Source organism: Nicotiana tomentosiformis, chromosome 2, assembly GCF_000390325.3.
Source record: "Nicotiana tomentosiformis chromosome 2, ASM39032v3, whole genome shotgun sequence".
NCBI lineage: Eukaryota > Viridiplantae > Streptophyta > Magnoliopsida > Solanales > Solanaceae > Nicotiana > Nicotiana tomentosiformis.
The window spans coordinates 47,720,742-47,743,013 of NC_090813.1; the positions used below are offsets into that span (position 1 = coordinate 47,720,742).

A 22,272-nucleotide genomic window follows, 5' to 3' on the forward strand; every position below is an offset into this window, starting at 1 on the left:
TTATGCTATCACGTAACCAATATTTCGACAACCCAAATACCCAATAGTTATTGAATTTGTGATTTTACTAAGTGGCATGACTGAGCTAACAAAATAAAAATAATATTCAACTTGGTAACAATCATTTGTCAAAAATAATGAATTACTAAAAGTTACCAATTACACAAATTATTAATTTTACGCTTATCCTATTTCTCTTTATCTTAAGACGAATAATGTTCCTTACACTTGAAATATTTTTAAGACGCGTATTTTCCTGGCTGGAAACAATTAATTCGTGTGAATTACATGACCAACAATTGTAAAGGGCAGGATGATTCATTCATAGTAATTAAGTTACAAAATACACATCGATACATTGATAATGAGATTGATAAAAGCTCTGCCCATTAAAATCCTATACCACTTAAAAAGTGCTCTGGATAAGCTGCGAAAAGAAATCAGAAAATTATAAGGAAACAAACTGAGACCACCCACTTTTCTGGATTATATATCATTAATTTGGTAGGATTAATTAACTACCTTACAATCCTTTCTGACCTCCTGACCTCCATTTATGCTACTCATTTTGATCATGGAATTAGCAAAAGCTTTAAAGAAAGCTTCTTTTGAGCTAGCAAAGTCAGAAACCAGAGTTTTAGTCTTGGGAATACTGAGCAAAGCTTGGTCTGAAGAGAAAAGGCTCTTGTTCTGTAGAATTAACTTGTAATATGAATTATCAAACGTTGTTGAGGAAGTATCCATGGCAGTTCCAGCATTCTTAGCCCTGTTTTTAAGTGGACAAATTCCCTTTAAGGTTGATGCCAAGGATGGATGTAATGTTGGGTCAACATCGTTGGTGGCATCGAAGTTGTGTATCCTGTTACTGAAGGATGAACAATGAGAGAAACCTAAAGTATGTCCACCTGAAGATTTGGAAACACATTGTTTGTCAATTATTAGCTAAAATATAAGACAGATATATTCTGCTGCGACAAGTTAAAATACATATTGATCGATAGTGAAGTGTATATAAGTTATATTTATTATGTAATCTTGTGTAAAATGACCTGAGAGAGCAACAAGGTCTTCCAGTGATAATCCTCTTTGAGAGAAGCTTTGTTGAAGTTGAGATATGTTAAAAGTGGGAGCTGGCAATTGTCTAGTTTCACTAGCTTTTGATGTTCTTCCATCTTTTCTTCCTTTAGGCACGTCCCAGAAAGGTCCACCAGACTGCACATAATAACATTACAACGTAATTAGTTGGTGGAAAATAATGTAGAAAAAGAATTCCAAAATGAACAATAGATATAATTAAATAAAAAAATGTGTGGTTCATGGCCTTACTAACACTTATTATTAAAAAGAATTTCATGTGCTTGACCCAAGAAAAAAAAATATAGTCAGGCAACTAAATACAATGTACTATCTCTAATGACTTAAACTTTTGATGAGATAATCAGACTTTGTTTTTATGTTTTGCTTGAGCAATGTTTACTTACAATGACAACTGCATCTCTGGCAGCAAAAGCTAAGATATCAGCACAGGAGACTGTTTCTGGGCAAACGGCTTCAACAGCTTTCTTTGCATTATCAATGACATAGAATGCATGCAAAGAAACATTTGGAGGACCATCTTTTTCTGCAGTGTTCTTTCCCTTCGAGTTCAGTAGCACCGAAGCATCGCACCCCTGTGGGAAATATATATTTTAAAAAAAAAAAAAAAAATCAGAACGACTAGTAAAAAATATTATCAGGCCTCTTCTCAAAAAAGGTGAAAATGAAAATGCAAAAAGAAAATACCCTTATGAAACAGTCGTGGAAGTGCATCCTAAGAAGGGCAGCAGGGACAGTTTTGTCTTTCTTTGATGCTTCAATAACAACCTGTGTGACAATATCTTCAACAAGAGGGCATGAGTTCTCATAGTAATTTGAACTAAGTGCATTTCCATGAGAGTAAATTAAGGACAAAACTAGTAATGAGCTAAACAAGAATCTAGAGGAGAATGACATGGCTTCTAGCTAGCTGAATCCTGTAAAGAATTTAATTCCAAAGTGGTAACAATCAGATGACTTGTGCTGAAGATTAAGAAAATTAACAAGGATATATATAGGGACAGATTTGTAGAATGATTGTTGGAGTTGGAAATTGGAAATGTTAGCTCTAACAGTGAATTTGGTAACATGCATATTCCTTTTCATAATTGAGTGTTTTTGAAGCATACTAAAACATTGATTGTCCTTTCTTTTCTTCATTTTAAACATTGCCGTCAGTGCCTAATTTTTATGTTCATTAAAAAAATGGATGAGAATTTTCTTGAACTTCAGTAATCTTATAAATTATATTTCAGGAGAAAAGAACGTTAAGAAGAAAATAAAGAGTAATTCTTGGAGCTTCCTATATAAGAGCTCTTTTCTAAGGAAAAAAAAAACTATTTTCCCTTAAATAATAGACATTACTGGTAAAGTAGTTGAGATTGAAACATCAGAACCGTTTTCCATGTTATTCTGGCTTGTTATTTAAGACTGATTTTGGTTAGTTACCATAATTTGGCGAAAGGATGAGTCAGGAATATAGCATTAGTGATGTGATTGGTAGTTAGGAATGCAAGCTGGCTTTTCAGAAATAGTATTAGCAACTCTCCTATTATTTCTTAGCAGATTTAACTCATATACAGATAGATATACATTGAGAATAAATAAATTTATACTATTCGTTAATTTAAACGATTAAAACATGTTATGTACATTATTTCTTAAGTTGGAGTTACTATTAACAGTTAGCTGTTATAGGTATCTTATCTTGACGGCATTTAAAAAATTATTCACTGTTAGACTCTTTTTTGGCAAGCCTACTAGCCAAGAACTCTTGATTTTGGGTGCACGGGCTTCAAAACCTAATATTATGCCTTGGCTGTTCTAAGAAATGCCCCTGTCCTACATTAGTATTGCTTGTGCTTACTTATAGATGAGCAAGTGGTGCATTTTATACAACTCACTTATGTGTAATCTACAAATTAAAAATATTTCATGACTTTGAACTACTCTTATTATTTCCATAAATTTCAAGTTCCTACTTACTAAAGAAGTCAGTGAATAGATCTTGCATTTTGAAAGTATCCTCCCAAGCTGAATTCGTTTTGACATTTTAATATCTAAAACTACACTTGTATTGTCTAAAAATGTCGGCTATTCTTTAAATTGGGGTCTAAAAACGGCTATTTGTGCACATCAACATGTGATGGATTTTGATGGTCTCAAAGTGGGTGATTGTTAATCAGCAGCTGAGCAATAAGCTAGTAGCTAACTATGGTTAATTTTAATATAATATTAAACTAGAGTTAGAGAGTTAGTTAGTTGATAGTTAAGTAAGTCGGTTAGGTTGTTATAAGTATTAGTCAACTATGTACAGTTGTTTATTTTTTCAGAAATGCATGTAGCTCTTCTCTAATTTCCTCTTCTTCCAGATTCTTCTTCTTAGCTTTGATTTCCATATACATCGCAGCTAACATGGCTTCAGAGCCACCAGTTGAAATCTAAGCTAATTTGCGAGCAAATCTCGTCTTCTCTGTTACTTCAATTCTGCAATGGAGTGCTGAATTGAGCTAGAATAACCTTCGATTGAAGTTAGGGTTTGTTAGCTACTTACTCTGAAGCTATTTATTAGTCAACAATGGCAATTGGAGATGAATACACTACCACAACCTCAACTACTGGTAATTTCACGGCTGGAATTACTACATTTCCCACCATCGATCACAACCATCCTTTGTACCTACAACCAACAGATACACCAGGTAGTTCTTTGATTTCTCTTCAACTTACTGGATCAGACAATTATGCCTTGTGGAGTCGTGCAATGAAAATTGGCTTTCTAGGTAAAAGTAAACTAGGTTTTGTCGATGGTAGATTTCCTAAGTCTAAATTTAAGCTTGAACTTCATGATCTATGGGAGAAAGTTAATGCTATAGTTCTCTCATGGATAATGAATGTTGTGAGACCAGGGTTGTTGAGTAGTATCTTTTATGCATCTAGTGCTCATAAAGTTTGGGAGGATTTGAAAGAGAGGTTTGATAAAGTAAATGGTTCGAGAATACTGTATTTGCACATAGAAGTTCACACACTGACCCAAGGGACTATGACTGTAATTGACTACTTCTCAAGGCTTAGAGAGTTGTGGGATGAGTTTGATGCCCTCATGCTTTGTCCTGGTTGTCCTTGTCCTGAATCTAAACAGTATGCTCAACACTTTGAGTATCAAAGACTTCTTCAATTTCTCGCTGGGTTGAATGAGTCCTACTCTCAATCAAAGAGTCAGATCATGATGATGCCCCCTCTCCCTAGTATAAACAAAGTTTATTCTTTGTTAGTAGATCAGGAAAGTCAAAGAAACCTCACAAGCACAACACAAGTTGCTCGGGTTACTGAGGCTTTGAAGAGTACAGCCCTGTATAGCAGTAAGAACGTGAATAATGCTGGAAATTATAAATCCAAAAATAGCCAAGTTCAGTGTGAATATTGTCACTATAAGGGACATACAAAAAAAAAATTGTTACAAATTGATTGGATATCCTTCTGACTTCAAGGCCAAAAGAAAAGGTGTTAGTCTTGGACAATATGCCTATTATGCAGGCAATGTAGAAATTACATATGCAGAGAGATATAATATGGCTACCAATGTGACACCTACTGTCAATCAACAATCTAGAGAAAGTGGATCATCTAACTCAGGTACAACACAACAAATGAGTCAACCTGCTCTTTTCCAGTAGATGCCACATCCAGTTCTTGTTTTCACTCCTGAGCAATATCAACAAATTGTTCATCTACTTTCTAAAGGGAGTTCAGAAGGATCAAACACATTCAACAAAGTTGTTGCAGCAGGTATTCTAAATCATGTGAATGTTTTTATGTCTCAATGTGTCAATAGAAAGTGGATAGTTGACACCGGGGCTTCAAACCACATGACTTCAAGTTTAGAGATGCTACATACTCACAGACCACTTCCAAATACAGAGGCAAACAAAGTATATTTGCCTGCTGGAAATGTTGTGTCAGTGTCACACACAGGTTGCACTTCTGTATTAAGTAACCAGGAGATCTCTAATCTTCTGTACATTCCTGACTTTAAGTTCAACTTATTGTCAGTCTCAAAACTCACTAAGGAGCTAAAGTGTATGGTTGGATTCTTCCCTGACTTCTGTATTTTTCAGGACCTCTTCAGTGGTCAGGTGAAGGGGATTGGTAGAGAAGAACATGGGTTGTACATTCTGCAAGGAGGCACCTCAAAACAAGATCTATATCAGGCAACAAATAAGTGTGTTAACACAGTAAATACTATGTCAGACTCTTCATGTACTTCTGTTTCTAGCACTTTGTGGCATAGAAGTTTAGGAAATGCTCCTTTAGATATAATAAAAAGAGTAAAAACACTAAGCAAACTCACAACAACTGATTCTCATCATTGCACTGTCTGTCATGTAGCCAAATAAACCAAATTGCCATTCCAACTAAGCAGTACCACTACAAAATCAGTGTTTGAACTAGTTCACTGTGATATATGGGGACCTTATAGAGTGCCCACACATTATGGTAAGAGATATTTTGTCACCATAGTTGATGACTATACAAGGTATACTTGAATATTCTTACTACACTCTAAGTCAGATGTTATTGTAGTTCTAAGAGATTTTCTTAATCAAGCAAAAAATGTCTTCTCTACTGTTGTAAAAGTTCTAAGAACTGATAATGGAAGTGAATTTTTCAGTACTGAGTTTAAGAGTCTGCTATCTATTCTTGGTATTTTACATCAAAGCACATGTGTTTATACACCCCAATAGAATGGGGTGGCAGAAAGGAAACACAGGACCATCTTGGAAATAGCTAGATCACTCAGCTTTCAGGCTGATATACCTTTAAGATTTTGGGAAGAATGTGTTGCTACAGCAGTATACTTACTTAATTGACTGCCTTCTAAAGTTGTTGGATACAAATCACCATTTGAGATACTGTATTTTCACCCTCCTTCATTGTCTCATCTCAGAGTTTTTGGCTGTTTATGTTATGCCACCAGTCCTTAAGTGCTGGATAAGTTCTCACCCAGAGCAATACCTGTCCTCCACTCAAAAGGGGTATTTGTTGTACACTTTACATTCAAGAACATTCATAGTCAACATGAATGTTGTGTTTCAAGGGAATATTTTTCCCTTCAAGCATGCAACATCTACTGGAAGTCCTGTATTCCCTATCCTAGATTTGTTATCTCCTACTCTGAGCAACATCACTTCTCTTTCCCATGCACCACAAGCAACAGAAGTGTCCATTGACACTAGTTCAAATCAGTTTCCTGCAAACTCTTCTCATGGAGCCCCTCACTCTACAACAAACTCAGAAGAAGCTGCTTCTACAACTATTTCTGATGTTGGTCAATTGCTTGATGTCAGTCATAATACATATGTGTTTCCTCAACAAGCTGATGAGCTTCCTGCAGAACACAGAAGATCATCTAGACCAAGAAAGCCACCTCTGTGGCTGCAAGACTATGTCACTACTTCTAAAGGAAATAAATGCACTTATCCTATCTCTTCCTATGTGGACTACTCTCATGTCACTCCATCCTATAAACAAGCTCTTGCAGCCTATTCAGCTCTTTCAGAACCAACTTCCTTCAAAGAAGATGCAGCTGATCCTAAGCGGATAGCAGCAATGAAGATGGAAATTACAGCCTTAGAGGATAATGACACTTGGAGTATTGTAGATTTGCCACCTGGGAAGACTCCTATTAGTTGCATGTGGGTTTACATAATTAAGTACAAAGCATCTGGTGAAGTAGAGAGGTTTAAAGCCAGGCTAGTGGCTAAAGGTTACAGCAAGAAGGAAGGCTTGGATTATGGAGAAACTTTCTCCCATGTGGCCAAGATAGTGGCAGTTAGGCCTGTTATTGCCTTAGCAGCCTCAAGACAGTGGTTGATTTTTCAAATGGATGTCCACAATGCCTTTCTCAATGGAGATCTCACTGAAAAAGTCTATATGCAATTGCTTGAGAGGTTTGCTAGACAGGGGGAGACTCATAGGAAGGTCTGCAAACTACATAAGTCCCTTTATGGGCTTAAGAAGGCACCTAGACAGTCGAATATGAAGCTGACAAAAGCTCTACTCAACATGGGCTTTCAACAAAGTCACTATGATTACTTTTTGTTTACAAAGAAGGCTGGGGATGATATAGTTGTCATATTGGTATATGTTTATGATCTTCTGATCACTGGGAACAATCAACAACTATTATGTAGTACTAGATCAGACCTCAAGAAGAGGTTCAAAATGAAGGATCTAGGAGAACTTAAGTTCTTCTTAGGGATTGAGTTTGCAAGGTCCAAGAGAGGAATCCTTATGTGTCAAAGAAACTATGCCCTAGAGTTAATTTCTGAGTCAGGTTTGAGTGGTGCAAAACCAGCTAGAACACCACTAGAGCTGAATCAGAAGTTAACTTCAGTGGAGTATGATAACTGCTTCAAGAATGACAACACTCAGGTAGATGAATTTCTTAACAATCCTGATGTTTATCAAAGGCTCATTGGAAGATTGTTGTATCTCACTATGACAAGACCTGGTATTGCATTTGTAGTTCAGGTTCTTAGTCAGTATATGCAGTAATGACCCAACCGGTCATTTTGAATTTTAGAACCTTGTTCCCCTAAATAAAACTCTATATATGTGCTTTTATTAATTTATAACTTCCGGGGATGGTTGGTTAGGGATTTGAAAGTGTTCGGGTTGAAATCGGAATAGTTTGTTCCTTAAGTTGGCCTTAAAATGCTAAGTTTGACTTCGGTCAATATTTTTAGAAAACGACCCCGGAATAGAATTGTGATGATTCCAACAGCTTCGTATGGTGATTTTGGACTTGGGAGTGTGTTCAGAATTTTATTTGGAAGTCCGTAGTTAAATTAGGCTTGAAATGGCTAAAATAGGAATTTAAGTTTGGAAGTTTGACCGGGGAGTTGACTTTTTGATATCGGAGTCGGAACCCAGTTCTGAAAATTTTCATAGCTCCGTTATATCATTTATGACTTGTATGCAAAATTTGAGGTCAATCGAACTTTATTTGATAGGTTTTGGCATCGAATGTAGAAGTTGGAAATTTTAAGTTTCATTAAGCTTGAATTAGAGTATGATTCGTGGTTTTAGTGTTGTTTGATGTGATTTGAGGTTTCGACTAAGTTTGTATAATATTTTAGGACTTGTTGGTGTATTTGGTTGAGGTCCCGAGGGACTCGGGTGAGTTTCGGACGGCTAACGGATCAATTTTTGAATTTGGAGTTTGTTGAAATTTGGAGTCTGGTTTCCTTCTACGCGATCGCGTGAGAAGATTCGCGATCGCGTAGGCTTAATTGGGCAGCTGAAAATTTGTTCTATGCGATCGCGTGGGAAAGTTCGTGATCGCGTAGGTTGGGCGAGGTGTGCTATGCGAACGCGTGGCTAAGGTCGCGTTCGCGAAGAGGAACGGAGGGAGGAGCTGGGCCACGCGCTTAATGCTTCGCGATCGCGTGAGAAGGTTCACGATCGCGTAGGTTTGCGGAGTCAGTGCTTCGCGATCGCGTGGGATTTTTCGCGTCTGGGCAGAGAGTTTAATTTCTTAAAATGGGATTTTTACCGATTTGGAGCTCGGATTGAGGCGATTTTTGGGAGATTTTCAGAGAAAACAACGGGGTAAGTGTTCTTAACTCTATATTGGTTAAATTATCCGAATCCATCACTGTTTTTATCATTTGATTGGTGAATTAAGTTGGAAAAGTTTGAAAATCCTCTTGGATAAATTTGAGGATTTGAGGGCCGAATTGTTATCAGAATTTAGTAATTTTGGTATGGGTAGACTCGTGATTGAATGGGCGTTCATATTTCGTAATTTTTGCCGGATTCCGAGATGTGGCCCCCACGGATGATTTTTGAGTTAATTTCGGATTTTTATTGAAAAATGTAGTATTTTCTTATGAAATTGATTCCTATAATTTTTTGTGGCTGTATCGAATTATTTTGGCTAGATTTGAGCCATTTAGAGTTGGATAATCGAGGAAAAGGCCTACTAGTGGATTAAATTGGAGAAGTCGAGGTAAGTCTCTTGCCTAACCTTGTAAGGGGAAAATTACCCCATAGGTGATTTAAATTAATAATTGTTGCTAATTGTGGGGGATACGTACACACAAAGTGACGAGAGTCCGTGCGTAGCTACTATTTATGCTAAATTTCGGGTAGTTTAGGACTCAAATCATGAATTACATGTGTTAACTGTATCCTTTATTTAATTAAAGTATTTAAACTATACTGTGAATTGTTAGGAAAAATAGTAAAAGATTGAAATCTCATATACTTGAATTTTTGTATAAATTAATTAATTGTTAAAAAAAATTGCACACCATCTTGCATTAATCTCATAATATATATATCCTCATTCCGGAGGTACATAAGAAAATGTCATCTTTTCTTGTGGAGCGGGCCGAACGCCTCGGCAGTATAGATGCATCTATGGATCGCGCCGCACGTCCCTCGGCAGTGCACACGACACTCTGGATCGGGCCGTACGACCTTGCCAGAAATCGTGCCTAATAATAATAATTACACGATACCTTAATATTTTAATTGCAGCTTGTGAAGTTAAATAAATGGGAAATTGTCGTATTTGAAGGAAATTAATTATTTCTGCTGGTTAAGGAAAATTATTATAAATTCTATAAATCATATTGATTTTATTTATTATATTTGACCCTTAGTGAGTGTCAAAGTCGACCTCTCGTCACTGCCTCTTCGAGATTAGGCTTGATACTTACTGGGTACATGTTGTTTACGTACTCATGCTACACTTGATGCACTCTTTTTGTGCAGGACCTGAGTCAGGTGATCTAGTTGGACCTATCGGCGCGCATTCACGTTATCTAGAGGCTTAGTGGTGAGCTGCCTTTCTGAGTCGTTCAACAGCAACTAGTGCCTCTTCTTGAAATTTTATCTGTCTATTTTATTTCAGACAGTATTTAAAATTTTTGTGTAATCTACTAGATGCTCATAGACTTGTGACACCAGGTCTTGGCACACATACTAGTAGAATTTTTGGATTTAATTCTGTTCCTGTATTTTTTTTCGAATTTACCAGATCTTTTTATATTGTCTTAATTCTTGCAAGTTGTAAGAGTTTAATTACTCGGTTAATTTTTAAAGAGTTGAATATGTGTTTAAATCACTAGTTGGCTTGCCTAGCTGTAGTGTTGGGCGTCATCACGACCTATAGGTGAAATTGGATCGTGACATATGCATTGTCATAAAAGCTCTCACATGGAAGCAACACTAAGAGTTGTAAAGTACATAAAAGAGGCTCCTGGACTGGGAATGTTCTTGCCTGCAGAATCTGCAAATCAATTAAGTGCCTATTGTGACTCAGACTGGGGCATGTATACAAACTAGGAAATCAGTCACAGGGTATTTGGTAAAGTTTGGAAGTGCATTGATATCCTGGAAATCCAAGAAGCAGAGTACTGTATCCAGAAGTTCTGCAAAAGCTGAGTTTAGGAGCATGTCATCATGTGCAACAGAAATCACCTGGCTAGTAGGACTGTTTAGTGAACTTGGTGTCAAAGTTGAACTCCCTATAACTATGACATGTGATAGTAAAGCAACAATCCAAATTGCAGCAAATCCAATCTTCCATGAGAGGACAAAACACATTGACATAGATGGCCACTTTGTAAGAGAGAAGCTGAGTCAAGGTCTGCTAAAAACTGAGTATGTTAACACTGAAGACCAACTAGCAGATATACTTACCAAAGGTTTGGGAAAATCTCAACATGAGCATTTGCTAAACAAGCTAGGGTTGAGGAACTTGTATCAACCATCATCTTGAGGGGGAGTGTTAATCAGCAGCTGAGCAATAAGCTAGTAGCTAACTGTGGTTAATTTTGATGTAATATTAAACTAGAGTTAGAGAGTTAGTTAGTTGACAGTTAAGTAAGTCAGTTAGGTTGCTATAAGTAGTAGTCGACTCTGTACGGTTGTTCAGTTTTTCATAAATGCATGTAGCTTTTCTCTGATTTCCTCTTCTTCCAGATTCTTCTTCTTAGCTTTGATTTCCATATCCATGGCAGCTAACAGTGATCTTGAATTTTTGCCCCCACTTTTTTAATGGACAAAACTTCAAGTTTAATAAGTGTTACCCTTTTCTTGTCCCATGGGTAATACTTTTTAATTTTTGACCTTGAATTTTTAGTTATAAATATTGGACAAGCAGGGTCAAAAGTTAAAGACCACTCCAAAAAGTGTCATATTTATGCAACTTTTTGGATTTTGATTAAGTTAAGCATTTGGGTTGGGTCGTCTAAGTAATGTCATTGGACTGAATATTGGGCTCTAAATATCCCTCAGCCCGATTAACACTGTCGTCTTATCCTTCTTCTTCCTCCTGTTATACGGTCTGTGATAACATGCGGGGTTTTAGGGTTTAGCTAGAAGAAGAACAAGAACGTGCTCATGGGGTCCAAAATCAAAGATAAGTGCAAAAAGGGAAAAAGGCCAGCCGATACCTCCACCGCTGCCGGAGATGAAAGCGGCGGCGGAAATAGAACTGAGAAAAGAATCATCAATGATTCTCGATTTGCGGCGTTACATTCGGACCCCAGATTTCGCGAGCCGCCGAAGAAAAAGTCGAAAGTGACAATTGATTCTCGGTTTAACCGTATGTTCACAGATAAAAACTTCGCATCATCAAAAGCGCCTACTGATATAAGAGGCAGACCCGTTAAGTCCTCCTCCTCCTCTAGAAAAAACCCTCTAAACCATTATTACCATCTCGAGAAAGAGGGGGAAGAAGAAGAGGGTGAAAAACAGAGGAAGCAGAAAGAGAAATCAAAGGTTACAGAACCTGAAAGCGAAGAAGAAGATGCAGAAGTAAGTGAGAGTGAGAGCGGGTCGAGTGAGGAAGAAATTGAGCAACATAAATTGAAGAAAGTTGGGGCCGAATCATCAGAATCCGAAGAAGAGGAAGATGAGGAGGTGGAAAGTGATGATTCATTGGCAAGTACGGAGGATTCTTCTTCGGATTCTGATTCTGATGATGAAATGGGTGAGGTTTACTCAGAGGAGGAAGATACATTCGTGCAGGTATACATACAATGAAAAGAGAGAATTTTATGTTGGGGTATGGAATTTGGATTTTATGTTGTATTAATGATCTTTTCAAAATTTTCTTTTGGTGGAAGTAGAAAGAGGATGTGCCTGAAATTGACAAGGAAACTAAGAGGCTTGCAATTGTTAACATGGATTGGGGTAGAGTAAAGGTACCTTCTTTGTTTTCCTTTTTTTCAATATGGAAACTTGAATTTTTCCTAGAAAGGTGTCAACTATGGAACTTTTGTTTCTTATATGGTAATTATTATTGCTTTGCATAAAAACATTGTAATTGTAATTGTTTAGACTAATCCTATGATCAAAAAAATTGACCTGCAGCGTGTTGAATTGTTTGGGAGGGGGATTTGTTTGGTACAGTTTTCTTGACCATTTACTAGGTTTGTCTTAATGTGTCATGAAGAGAGTTTGGAATAACAGCTTGTGCATTTCTTGATACTGGAGAATATTGTTAAGAGATTGTGCTGAGCATTCAATTGTGAACCAAAAAAAATAGTTATGAACAGGTGCAGCCGATCAAAAAAAAAAAAGCTATGAACTGGCGCATTGCATAGAAGTATTGATTAGCTTTGAAATTCATTTGTTGGACTTCTGCAAATACGGAGTTGCAGGCAATTTTTTTTATCTTTTCTGGTTGAGCTTACAAAATAAAAGAAATATAGAAGCTAGTCAGAATATGTGGGAGACTGCCTGTGAGTTCATGCATGATGCATCTGTTTAAAATGTATGATAGTGTTAGCTGTTATTCATCCTGAGACCATAAAAGTTATATGTACCCACTGTGGTCATAATGTGGACTGCACCTTGATTTCATCATCGGAAAAATGTGGATTGCACCTCGATTTGAATGTATAAGGGGCCGTTTGGTTTGCAGCATAGATCTCTTACTAATGTGATCTATAGAACCTTTATGGTGTAAATCTCTGTATAACTAATGTATTGTTTATTTTTCAGTATTAAACTCTGCTAGTTGTTGCAGAAATAGAATGTGAAATAATAGTATATTTAGTAGCTATACCTGGATTAGAATATCTAAAGACAAAAGATCGCCTTAAAGTAGGGAATCCCCGTACAATAATTATTATCACTAGACAACAATATCCCTATATTATATTCACCGCATAATAACCCTGTATTATAATCCATGCATAACTAGCCATTAACCAAACTACCCCTTGATGATGTATTTAACTTGTATTTGTGCTATTAAGTTCTCTTCTTAGTTACCTGGTTATTCTATGTAGGCAATTGACTTGTATATGCTATTGAGCTCCTTTCTGCCAAAAGGGGGTCAAATAATATCTGTTGCTGTCTATCCATCTGAGTTTGGACTCAAGCGTATGGAAGAGGAGGCTGTCCATGGTCCAGTTGGCCTATTTGATGATGAAAATGGACAAAATGAAGACAGTGATGATGGTGATGATAATGATGAGATTGACAATGAAAAATTACGTGCTTATGAAATGAGTCGACTCAGGTGACGATATGGTTCTTTTTTTCCTGAGTCATGTATCTTTGAGCGATTCTTGCACTTTTTGCTGACCTAAAGCGAAAACTTATTGATGATCTTTTATGAAATTTTTTCTTCTCCTTTTTCCTTATGCTCCTCTGTTCTGTGATTCATAATTTCTATGTCTTCAATTTTATCTCCCACGGGTCTCTTTTTAAAGTAGCTTCTTTTGTATTATGCAGGTATTATTATGCTGTGGTGGAATGTGATTCAAGCGCTACAGCAGATTACCTTTACAAATCTTGCGACGGGGTTGAGTTCGAAAGAACATCAAACAAATTAGATTTGAGGTTTATTCCAGACTCCATGGAGTTCAAGCATCAACCACGGGACATTGCAACGGAGGTAATTTATGGCGTCACTTTGTAATCACGGTGGTATTTAGTTTTTACGACTATTACTGCCTGGAAACATAAAATCTAATCACATTTGTGTTTGAAGTGTTCCATTGGTTGTTATTGAATATTATTATACTTTTGGCATTCTGAGTTATCTGCTTGTTTACCTTTTCATCAAATGAAAAAATAAGTGATCTAATTGGACCCAAGGGTGGACCTAGTGGTCAATAAAGTGGATGGAGAACCATGAGGTCTCAGGTTCAAATCCCAACAGAGGCGCTAGGTGCTTTCATCTCACCTATCCAAGCCTTGGTGGACAGAGTTACCCGATACCTATGCTAATCAGAGGTAGCAGGTTCCCGTGGAATTAATCAAGGTGCGGGCAAGCTGGCCCGAACACCACAATTATAAAAAGAAAAAAGTGATCTAATTGTGCCTGCATGTTTGCCTTTTATTTCCGAGATCACTCTTCTGTCAAGGAAAATGATGAATATCATGTTTTTCTTCTTTGCCCTGTTTTTCTCTCTGCTCTCTATTCTTGCGTGAGGAGTCAACAACTCCATGTCCCCATGGTTAGAATAGAGAGTCTTTTTCTTCTTTCTCGGTTTCTTTTTGGGATGAGGGGAGGTGTTATTTCACTTTCTGAGAGCTACTGTTCTTTACAAAACTAATATTCTTAAGGCATATGTAATTCTTGTTGCTAAAGAAGGTATTTCTTGAGCAATTTTGTCTTCTCTTTCTGTATGATGATTTAACTGTTCTTTCTTAATATGACATTAGCATTTCTCTTTTGCATCTTTAGAGATTAAGTAAAATTTTCTTGTCTGCTTAACTTTACCTGCTAGAATACTACTCTTAAAACGGGGAAGAAACCAACATGATTGTTTAGGTGATTGATTATTATGTTCTTTTGATACTTAGGCCCCTGCAGATTATGAAGGTCTAGATTTTCACACTCGAGCTCTGCAGCACAGCAATATTGAACTTACATGGGATGAGGATGAGCCACAACGCATCAGGACCTTGAAGAGAAAATTCAATGCTGATCAGGTTAACTCTTATTTGCTGTAGTTTGTGTATGTGTCTTTTAGTTCTATATGTCTGCGAGAAACTTGAACTTTGTCAAACCAGTTTTCTTGCTGAGATGAGCAAGTTCAAGAAGATTGTCAGGCACCTCTTTGTTTGCTTTTCTTTAATTATATAGTGTGCACATGCTTGCTTTTACTTATGGGTGTTGCATGTGCTTATCTGTGTTAGTATTTTGCTATCTATGTCTGCTGATAAGGTTGTGTTGCACTTGCCAATATCAGGGATGTTCTTTTTTGGGCTTTTAAGATTTTAATGTGTTGCTTATTTAAAAAATCCTCATGTTTGTCACCTTGTTTCTTTTCCTCAAGGCGATTGATTGTTCTTTATTACTCGGCAAGTATTGATGTGGTTTCTTTTTTGGCAGCTGGCAGATATGGAGTTGAAAGAATTTTTGGCTTCTGATGAGAGTGAAAGTGATGATAGTGAGGAAGGTGATGACACAGAAGATAAATCTGCCAAAAAGAAGAAAAAACAAGATAGGTACCGTGCACTGCTCCAGTCTGGGGAGGGTTCAGATGGAAATAATGAGGACGATGATCAGGACATGGAGGTCACGTTTAACACTGGCTTGGAGGATCTAAGCAAACGTATCCTAGAAAAGAAGGATAAACAGTCGGAAACTGTATGGGAAGCTGTTCTCAGAAAGAAAAAAGAGAAAAAGAAGGCCAGGAAAGGTAAGTCCAAGGATTCATCAGACGATGAGACCAGCGATAGTGATCAAGAACCTATAGAAGAACCTGAGGACTTCTTCATAGAAGAGCCTTCCAAGGATTCCCAACATCAGAGCACCAGGAAAGGGAAGCAGAGCGTTGAAGCATCAGAAGAAGCTGAAGCAAGTAGAGCAGAGCTTGAGCTATTACTTGCAGATGACAAGGGAGGAGATGCTAACTTGAAGGGTTACAACATGAAACCTAAAAAGGCAAAGGGGAAGAAGGGTAAAGAACTTCCAAATGAGGACAAGTTACCAAGTATCGATTATGAAGATCCACGGTTTTCATCTCTCTTCAAGTCACCACTCTTCGCATTGGACCCCACAGATCCTCAGTTCAAACGGTATATCCCATCTTCTTGTTCGCACCAATTTCTATTCGTGTATCAAAAAACAAAACTGGCCTGGCATTATCCCAACTCCCAAAAAACCCTTCTTGCTTATTTCATTTGCTTACGATATCTATTTTGGTTGTTGCAGGAGTGCAGCTTATGCTCGTCAGCTGGCGCAAAAGCAACACAGGGCCGAAGAAGAAATCGTGAAGACAAAACAACAGCCGGGAATAGCTGCACCGCTGCAGCCATCCAGCACATTAGAGGCAGTAACAAGTGAAAAATTACAGTCGGATGATTTGCCTTCAAGAAAGGAGAAGCACGAGCTATCTTCCTTAGTTAAATCCATTAAGATGAAATCAAAGCAAATATCATTGCCCTCTCAAGTTAAGGTGGTAGGAAAGAATGAAAAAAGTCGAGCAAGGGCAAAGAAGATCAATGAAGAGCGAGGAAAATAAGAGAACGATAAGAATGAAAAAAGACGAGCAAGGGCAAAGAAGAAGGATGAAGAGCGAGGCAAAGAAAGACAGCGAGAAGTAAGAGGTCATATAAATCTTGCTTTAAGACTTCCCATGATAGTAGAAACAAAGTCTGTGAAGGTAAATCGTGGTTCAGTATGGGGTGAATAGTGGACGCAGTGAATCTCAATATGTAACTTATTATATTATCAGAATTGCCCCTATTTGTTACTGTAAGGTCTAAGTTTAAGGTGGTGGGGCAGAATTTTTTTGAATATAATCCGTTATTGTTTTGCGGTGTTACTTTTACACAGTTGGACGTTTTACAATTTACAATTTTTTTGTTTTACAGTGGTCAACTGTAAATTTGATATAATTCTTCTTTGCTCGTCCAAGATTGAAAATGCAATGACTTGCTCCTAAGTATTTTCTTTGACTTGCTTCAAAGGATTCTGATTACTGTGCTAAAGTCTGCTTGAAAAGCAAAGGTAGACTAAACTAACACAAGTACAATTTCATGGATCATTTTTCTCCCAATATAGCAGTGTTGAAGTCAACTTGCACACACATCATCCATTTCATCGGATACACCTGTTAATTCCTCACCAACATTTTGTCGTTTTGTCTATGGTGGGATATAAACCCTAATCTCTCATTTTTTTATTCTCTTCGTTGACTGTTAGGTCATGCACGTGTTTGCTTTAATTTCAAGGGCCATACGTAACCAAAAGAAGAAAATACCCTTTACCGGTGGGTTTCAATGAAAGAAAGATCTTTAAACCTAAAGAAACAAAGAAAGAAATGAGTTATATTTACAGTACATATTTGGTATAAACAGCAATATCAAACATGCTGTACTTAGTCGCTTCAATTCTATGCGATCATTTAACAGAGCTCAATATTATACAAAGGGCAATAAAAAGCCTCATGAAGAAATAATGATCAAATAATAGCTAAAAAGGGAAAACAGAGCCATCATAAGTTGGCAAATGAAATGTGCTGGTGCTTGGTTTGCTGCAGGTTTAGATGATTGAACAGATGGAAACGAAGTAGCGGGTTCATTTCCACTTCCATTTCCCTTGGTGGCCTCTGGCACCACACTGGAGGGCGAAGGCGCTTCAGTAGAATTACGCTTGTTCACTGGCAGAGTTGTCGATTTGTCGTTGGATCCTCTAGAATCATAACCTGCCAAGAAAGGTTTATAGTTAAATTATATGAGCAGGTGTGCACACTAAAGAGGTCATACTCAGGAATGCGAACTCACAATCCGATGGTTTCCAACCCAAAACCATCTTCTCCCGATCGAAAACCACGCGATAGCCTGTCATAAAATTTTCTGCAAAAACATCCGTGTATTAGTTTTCTGTCATGAATTCCAAATAGAGAGACAAAATCCAAGTAAATCAACAAATAGCTCAGACTTTTGACAATGGAACCAGTTTTACTAGTTGGTTTTTACTAATTTACTTTGTCACATTCACATTTCCAATTATACATAAGCTAGAAATATGTAAAAAACTCGATAGGAACCAAAACTTCTAAAAGTTGGTAATTGTGAGATCATTAGCTGGCATGGTGCAAGTTATATTGCAGAATTCCATGGATAGAAACAAAATCTTACGAGCAAGCAACTGATAGATACTTACGTCCAATGATGTTGACATCCCCACTTTTCACAACAGCTAAGCAATATGCGCCAGAACGATCCTGATGATCATCACTGGATATTAGGATATTCTAAAAGAGAACTTTTGTAATATAAAAGGAGCAGAAACCATCTTACCTGGAGCGAGAGCATTATTATCGGATCAAAAAGAAATAATTGGTTGCCGCCTTTCATTGTCAAATTTACATCAGGAACTTCGAAGGTAGTTTGATTTGCACTGCGTATGTAGCATGTTAATCCTGAGAGTTCAAAGGACGTCAAGAAAGTAATAAATGATGAAGATTATAAAAGATGGTTCACCTTAGCCCGTAGCAGTATTCAAAAGGAATTTCGCCATCAGGTTGAATACGTGGCTGTTTTGCTTGAGAATCAAACTGAAAAAAGAAAAAAAATATCTTCAGTTTTACAATACAAAGTTACAAACTCCAACTTAAAATCATACAGTCAGCTTGTCGCTCACGTTCTCTGTAATGACTTTGTAAGCTGGGTCATTCAAGTATGTGAATGAAGTGCCAGAGTCAAAAATGGCTGTGAAATCAACATCAGTGATCTTGTTTCCCACTGTTATTCCTGTCAAGCTGATGTTATAAGTTGGGCTGCAATTCAGGAAAGGGTAAGAGTTAATAAATATTCAGTCGCATTCTCCTAAATCAAGCCAGAAACAGAAGCAACCGATAAACCCAGAATATCAAAGTGACTTGCTTACTGTAGTTGATCAAGATTGAGTGGTGTTTCTCCTTGGGCTGGACTCCCTTTATCTCCAAAGACTATTCTTCCAATACCATCAGGCCCAAAGCACATGGAGAAAGAATTTGCAGCAAGACCTTTACTTGCTAACATGCTCGGAACAGATATATTTTCCAAGCCAAGTCCGAATAGACCATTAGGAGCTGCGCCACTTAAAAATGCACCAGTTTGTCTTATCCCACACCTGAAATTGAACAAGTAGAATATAAAAAATCATGGCGGATAAAGAAATGCATCAGAAGATCCAAAGATAATCTCTTCCAAAGATAAAGAGAAAAAACTAAAGCATACCCACCCCAGAGCAATTGGAGCCTCAACACTTTTTTGTTGAGCATTATCTGTCTCTAAGTGCAAGATGTCTTCCACCAGTACCCCTGATGATGAGGTGTTATTGGAGAGATATGCAACTCCATAAGCACATGCATTTTGTGAAGATAAGCATCGTCTCCTTTGTCCACACAGAGTGCTGTTGCAAGGAACAATCTGACCCGTTGACGACGTATTAGGGCTGTAAATATTGAGATTTATTCGCTGTTTCAAAAGCAAACAAAAGATTACAAGTGTCAAATAATACATGCAGAAACATTAAAAGGAAAAGGCAAAAGAGCAAAGAAAATTTTGTTCTTCAAGGTGAACTCCTGTGGAGTTTTTAATCAAACAGTATTGTATATTCGGTCCTCGTGATCATTCCATGTATTCAGTTAGAGTTCGTGACTTAGTACTACCAGTCTTGGGAGATTGTACATTCATATTTGTTCCGCTGTTAGTTTTGGTTACTTATTTAATTAAAAAAAAAATGGCTCCAAAAATGTAATTGAAATCGGCTTACCTAGTTTTAGAGACTAGGTGCCATCACGACGCCTGTGGTGGGATTTTTGGGTCGTGACAAGTTGAAGTACTTGAGCTAGTAAGAATCTCAAAATTCTTCAAGGACAAACAAGCCACGGAACAATATGGATCAGAAATTTCATTTCAGAGTCAGTATATTACATGCATCAGACTCACTTTGCAAATATTGATTATGTTTAAATCTTCTTTTTTGCGCTAGTTATGTATCTTCCTTAACAGAAAAACAATTTCCTCAATACATTCTCTACCCCATATCTTGTTAACTAAGAGAATATATTATTGTCATAATGACCGAAAAAGACAGTTGAAGAGAAATCCACTGTGTTTCAGATTCAGCCATTGTGTTATCAGCAGGTTCCTTTCTGAAAAAGGTTATCAGAAAGTCTCATAATTACAAAAGGAAGAGAAGTATGCACAACTTCCTTGTAGCAGAAGGCAATATACAGACGAGGATGACGATCAAAAAAAAGAAAAACTCTTTAAACATTTGAAAGTAGAAAGAAAAAGGTACTAGAATGAAGCAAACATACTCGTCCAGAGCGTGTCTCGAGGGCACGCACACAATTGCTGCAATCACAGGGTAGCCAAAACAAGTCACTGCCAGTGTCAAGTGCCACTAGAAATGATAGTCCAGGAGTGCCCACTGTCACATTTGCATAATGCAAACTGCAAATTGCCAAAGAATATTTAGTCACACACCTTAAGAAGAAAAAATCACAACTACAGATACTACAGATTTTGCAACTCTATCTTTATAACACATAAATTACAACATGCTACTGCCAGAAACTTCAGAACAATTCCTTGTCTGGAGAGGAGTTAAGTGGCGGCAGAGGAGAGGAAAATCAGAAAAAAGAACGGAATTTATTTCCGGAGCTTGGAATTCGAAATAGAAGAAAAGTAAAATCAAATTAAGAGTCAGTATTTTATGTAGTAGTTAAATCGACAAAATTCCAGTCCAATCAAACACACAAACAGAATTATAGAACAGAACAGGCCTAAATCATTCTTTTTCTTCTTCATATTTTCTCCACTTGAATCTCGTTAAAAATGGCACATGGAACTTATTTAAGTTAGGTAACCTATTTTTCCTGAACTGCCATCCAACTAAACAGACAAAAACAAACGTAAAGCTCAGTCAACTCTAACATCACACTAAACAGACAAAAGGAAAAGACAGTAAACAAGAATTTCCAAAGACGTACTAGTTCACAATCAGGAATAATAACACAGATACAAAACACACATACAAAAAAAGAAGAAGAATTAACCCAAATAGCCGCCCACCCAACCACTTAAAAGGTATAATTTTTGTATTATATATGTATAATTATGTATAATTAGTATATAATCTATGTATATGACTAGAAAAAGTAAACAATAAAGATATAGACAAGTGCAAAAAGCAATCAGAAAAAAGCATAGAGGGAAGCTTACAATCCCAAAGAACTGAGGCGGAAAGTTTCATTCCCTCCTGAAAAAGAGAGGGGAGTGGGATTAGCTGTATCAGCTTCAGCAAGGCGGCGACCCTTGATAAAGCGATCACGCTGAGTCCAAGCTGAATAATACTCAACACTGCCCTTCTCAGGCAATCCATGAAGGTCCAAAATACCCTTCACCGGATCCGAATACCGGTGATGGATATCAAACCCGAATGTCCCAAAACCATCGCTGCTCTGCAACTGCAATCCCAGAATCGCCAAGAAAATAATAGGGGCAAGGAAAAAATTAATACTTGTATAAGAATTAGCCATTTTTGTATTAGGAGAAACAGAAAAGACTGGTTCTTTATATGTGTATATATACAGGGACAAAGAAAAAGACAAAAGGGAAAATTAAAGAGAAAAAGCGAGAAGATAAAGGGAAAGGAAAAAAAAATTGGGTTGACGAGTTCGAACCTGTTGAAGATTTGCGTTGCTTCCATTTGTAGTGTTTTATTTGGGGTAAAATGGTGTGGGGGGAGAAAGTCGTCGTCGTCGTCTACTGTGTGAAAGACGAAAGCGTGGGGAGTTTGGTCACCTATGACTTGTTAGGGTGGCGGTTTAGTGGGCTCCACTTCCTTCTTATAGTGGGGTCCATGTTCTTTTTTATGGCAACTGATTACTACACTAATAGGAATGTCTATAGACTATAGTACGAATTAAAGCTGCGGATTTTCTGCTTAATATTGCTGTAATATACTCTAGATTCCCTTTTACTTGTTAATTATTCTAAAAATAAATTTTTATTTTTATTTATTATTTTTAATATATTAAGGTAAAAATAATTTTTTTTTTCTGTTATACTTACAATATTAATTATTTATTTCAAAATTATTAAAAATAAATATTAATTATTATAAATATTATAATAAATTATGTACTTTATTTATTATTAATTAAAGGACTGTGAAAAATAAAAAGGACAATTAAAAATAATATGATTTCTTCA

General features: G+C 37.0%; 3 protein-coding genes across 3 annotated transcripts; 1 reads left to right on the top strand and 2 right to left on the bottom strand.

The window, feature by feature from the left end:
- Window positions 1-299: 299 nt before the first annotated feature.
- LOC104099772 (peroxidase 64-like) lies at window positions 300-2,060 on the bottom strand. The gene is made up of 4 exons (XM_009606874.4): window positions 1,783-2,060; window positions 1,482-1,670; window positions 1,050-1,212; window positions 300-905 (listed from the first exon to the last, which is right to left on the bottom strand). Exons 1-4 carry the CDS (start codon window positions 1,990-1,992, stop codon window positions 511-513), a joined length of 957 nt encoding a protein of 318 aa, XP_009605169.1. The 5' UTR covers window positions 1,993-2,060; the 3' UTR covers window positions 300-510.
- A 9,361-nt stretch (window positions 2,061-11,421) lies between these two features.
- LOC104099771 (pre-rRNA-processing protein ESF1) lies at window positions 11,422-17,006 on the top strand. Its single transcript, XM_009606872.4, has 7 exons — window positions 11,422-12,120; window positions 12,222-12,296; window positions 13,389-13,621; window positions 13,837-13,999; window positions 14,914-15,042; window positions 15,446-16,134; window positions 16,271-17,006. The coding sequence occupies exons 1-7, from the start codon at window positions 11,491-11,493 to the stop codon at window positions 16,578-16,580; spliced, it is 2,229 nt and encodes a 742-aa protein (XP_009605167.1). The 5' UTR covers window positions 11,422-11,490; the 3' UTR covers window positions 16,581-17,006.
- A 329-nt stretch (window positions 17,007-17,335) lies between these two features.
- LOC104099770 (aspartyl protease family protein 1) lies at window positions 17,336-21,758 on the bottom strand. Its single transcript, XM_009606871.4, has 10 exons — window positions 21,280-21,758; window positions 20,373-20,508; window positions 19,289-19,524; window positions 18,953-19,177; window positions 18,707-18,842; window positions 18,547-18,620; window positions 18,364-18,463; window positions 18,227-18,287; window positions 17,845-17,916; window positions 17,336-17,765 (listed from the first exon to the last, which is right to left on the bottom strand). The coding sequence occupies exons 1-10, from the start codon at window positions 21,594-21,596 to the stop codon at window positions 17,506-17,508; spliced, it is 1,617 nt and encodes a 538-aa protein (XP_009605166.1). The 5' UTR covers window positions 21,597-21,758; the 3' UTR covers window positions 17,336-17,505.
- Window positions 21,759-22,272: the final 514 nt, after the last annotated feature.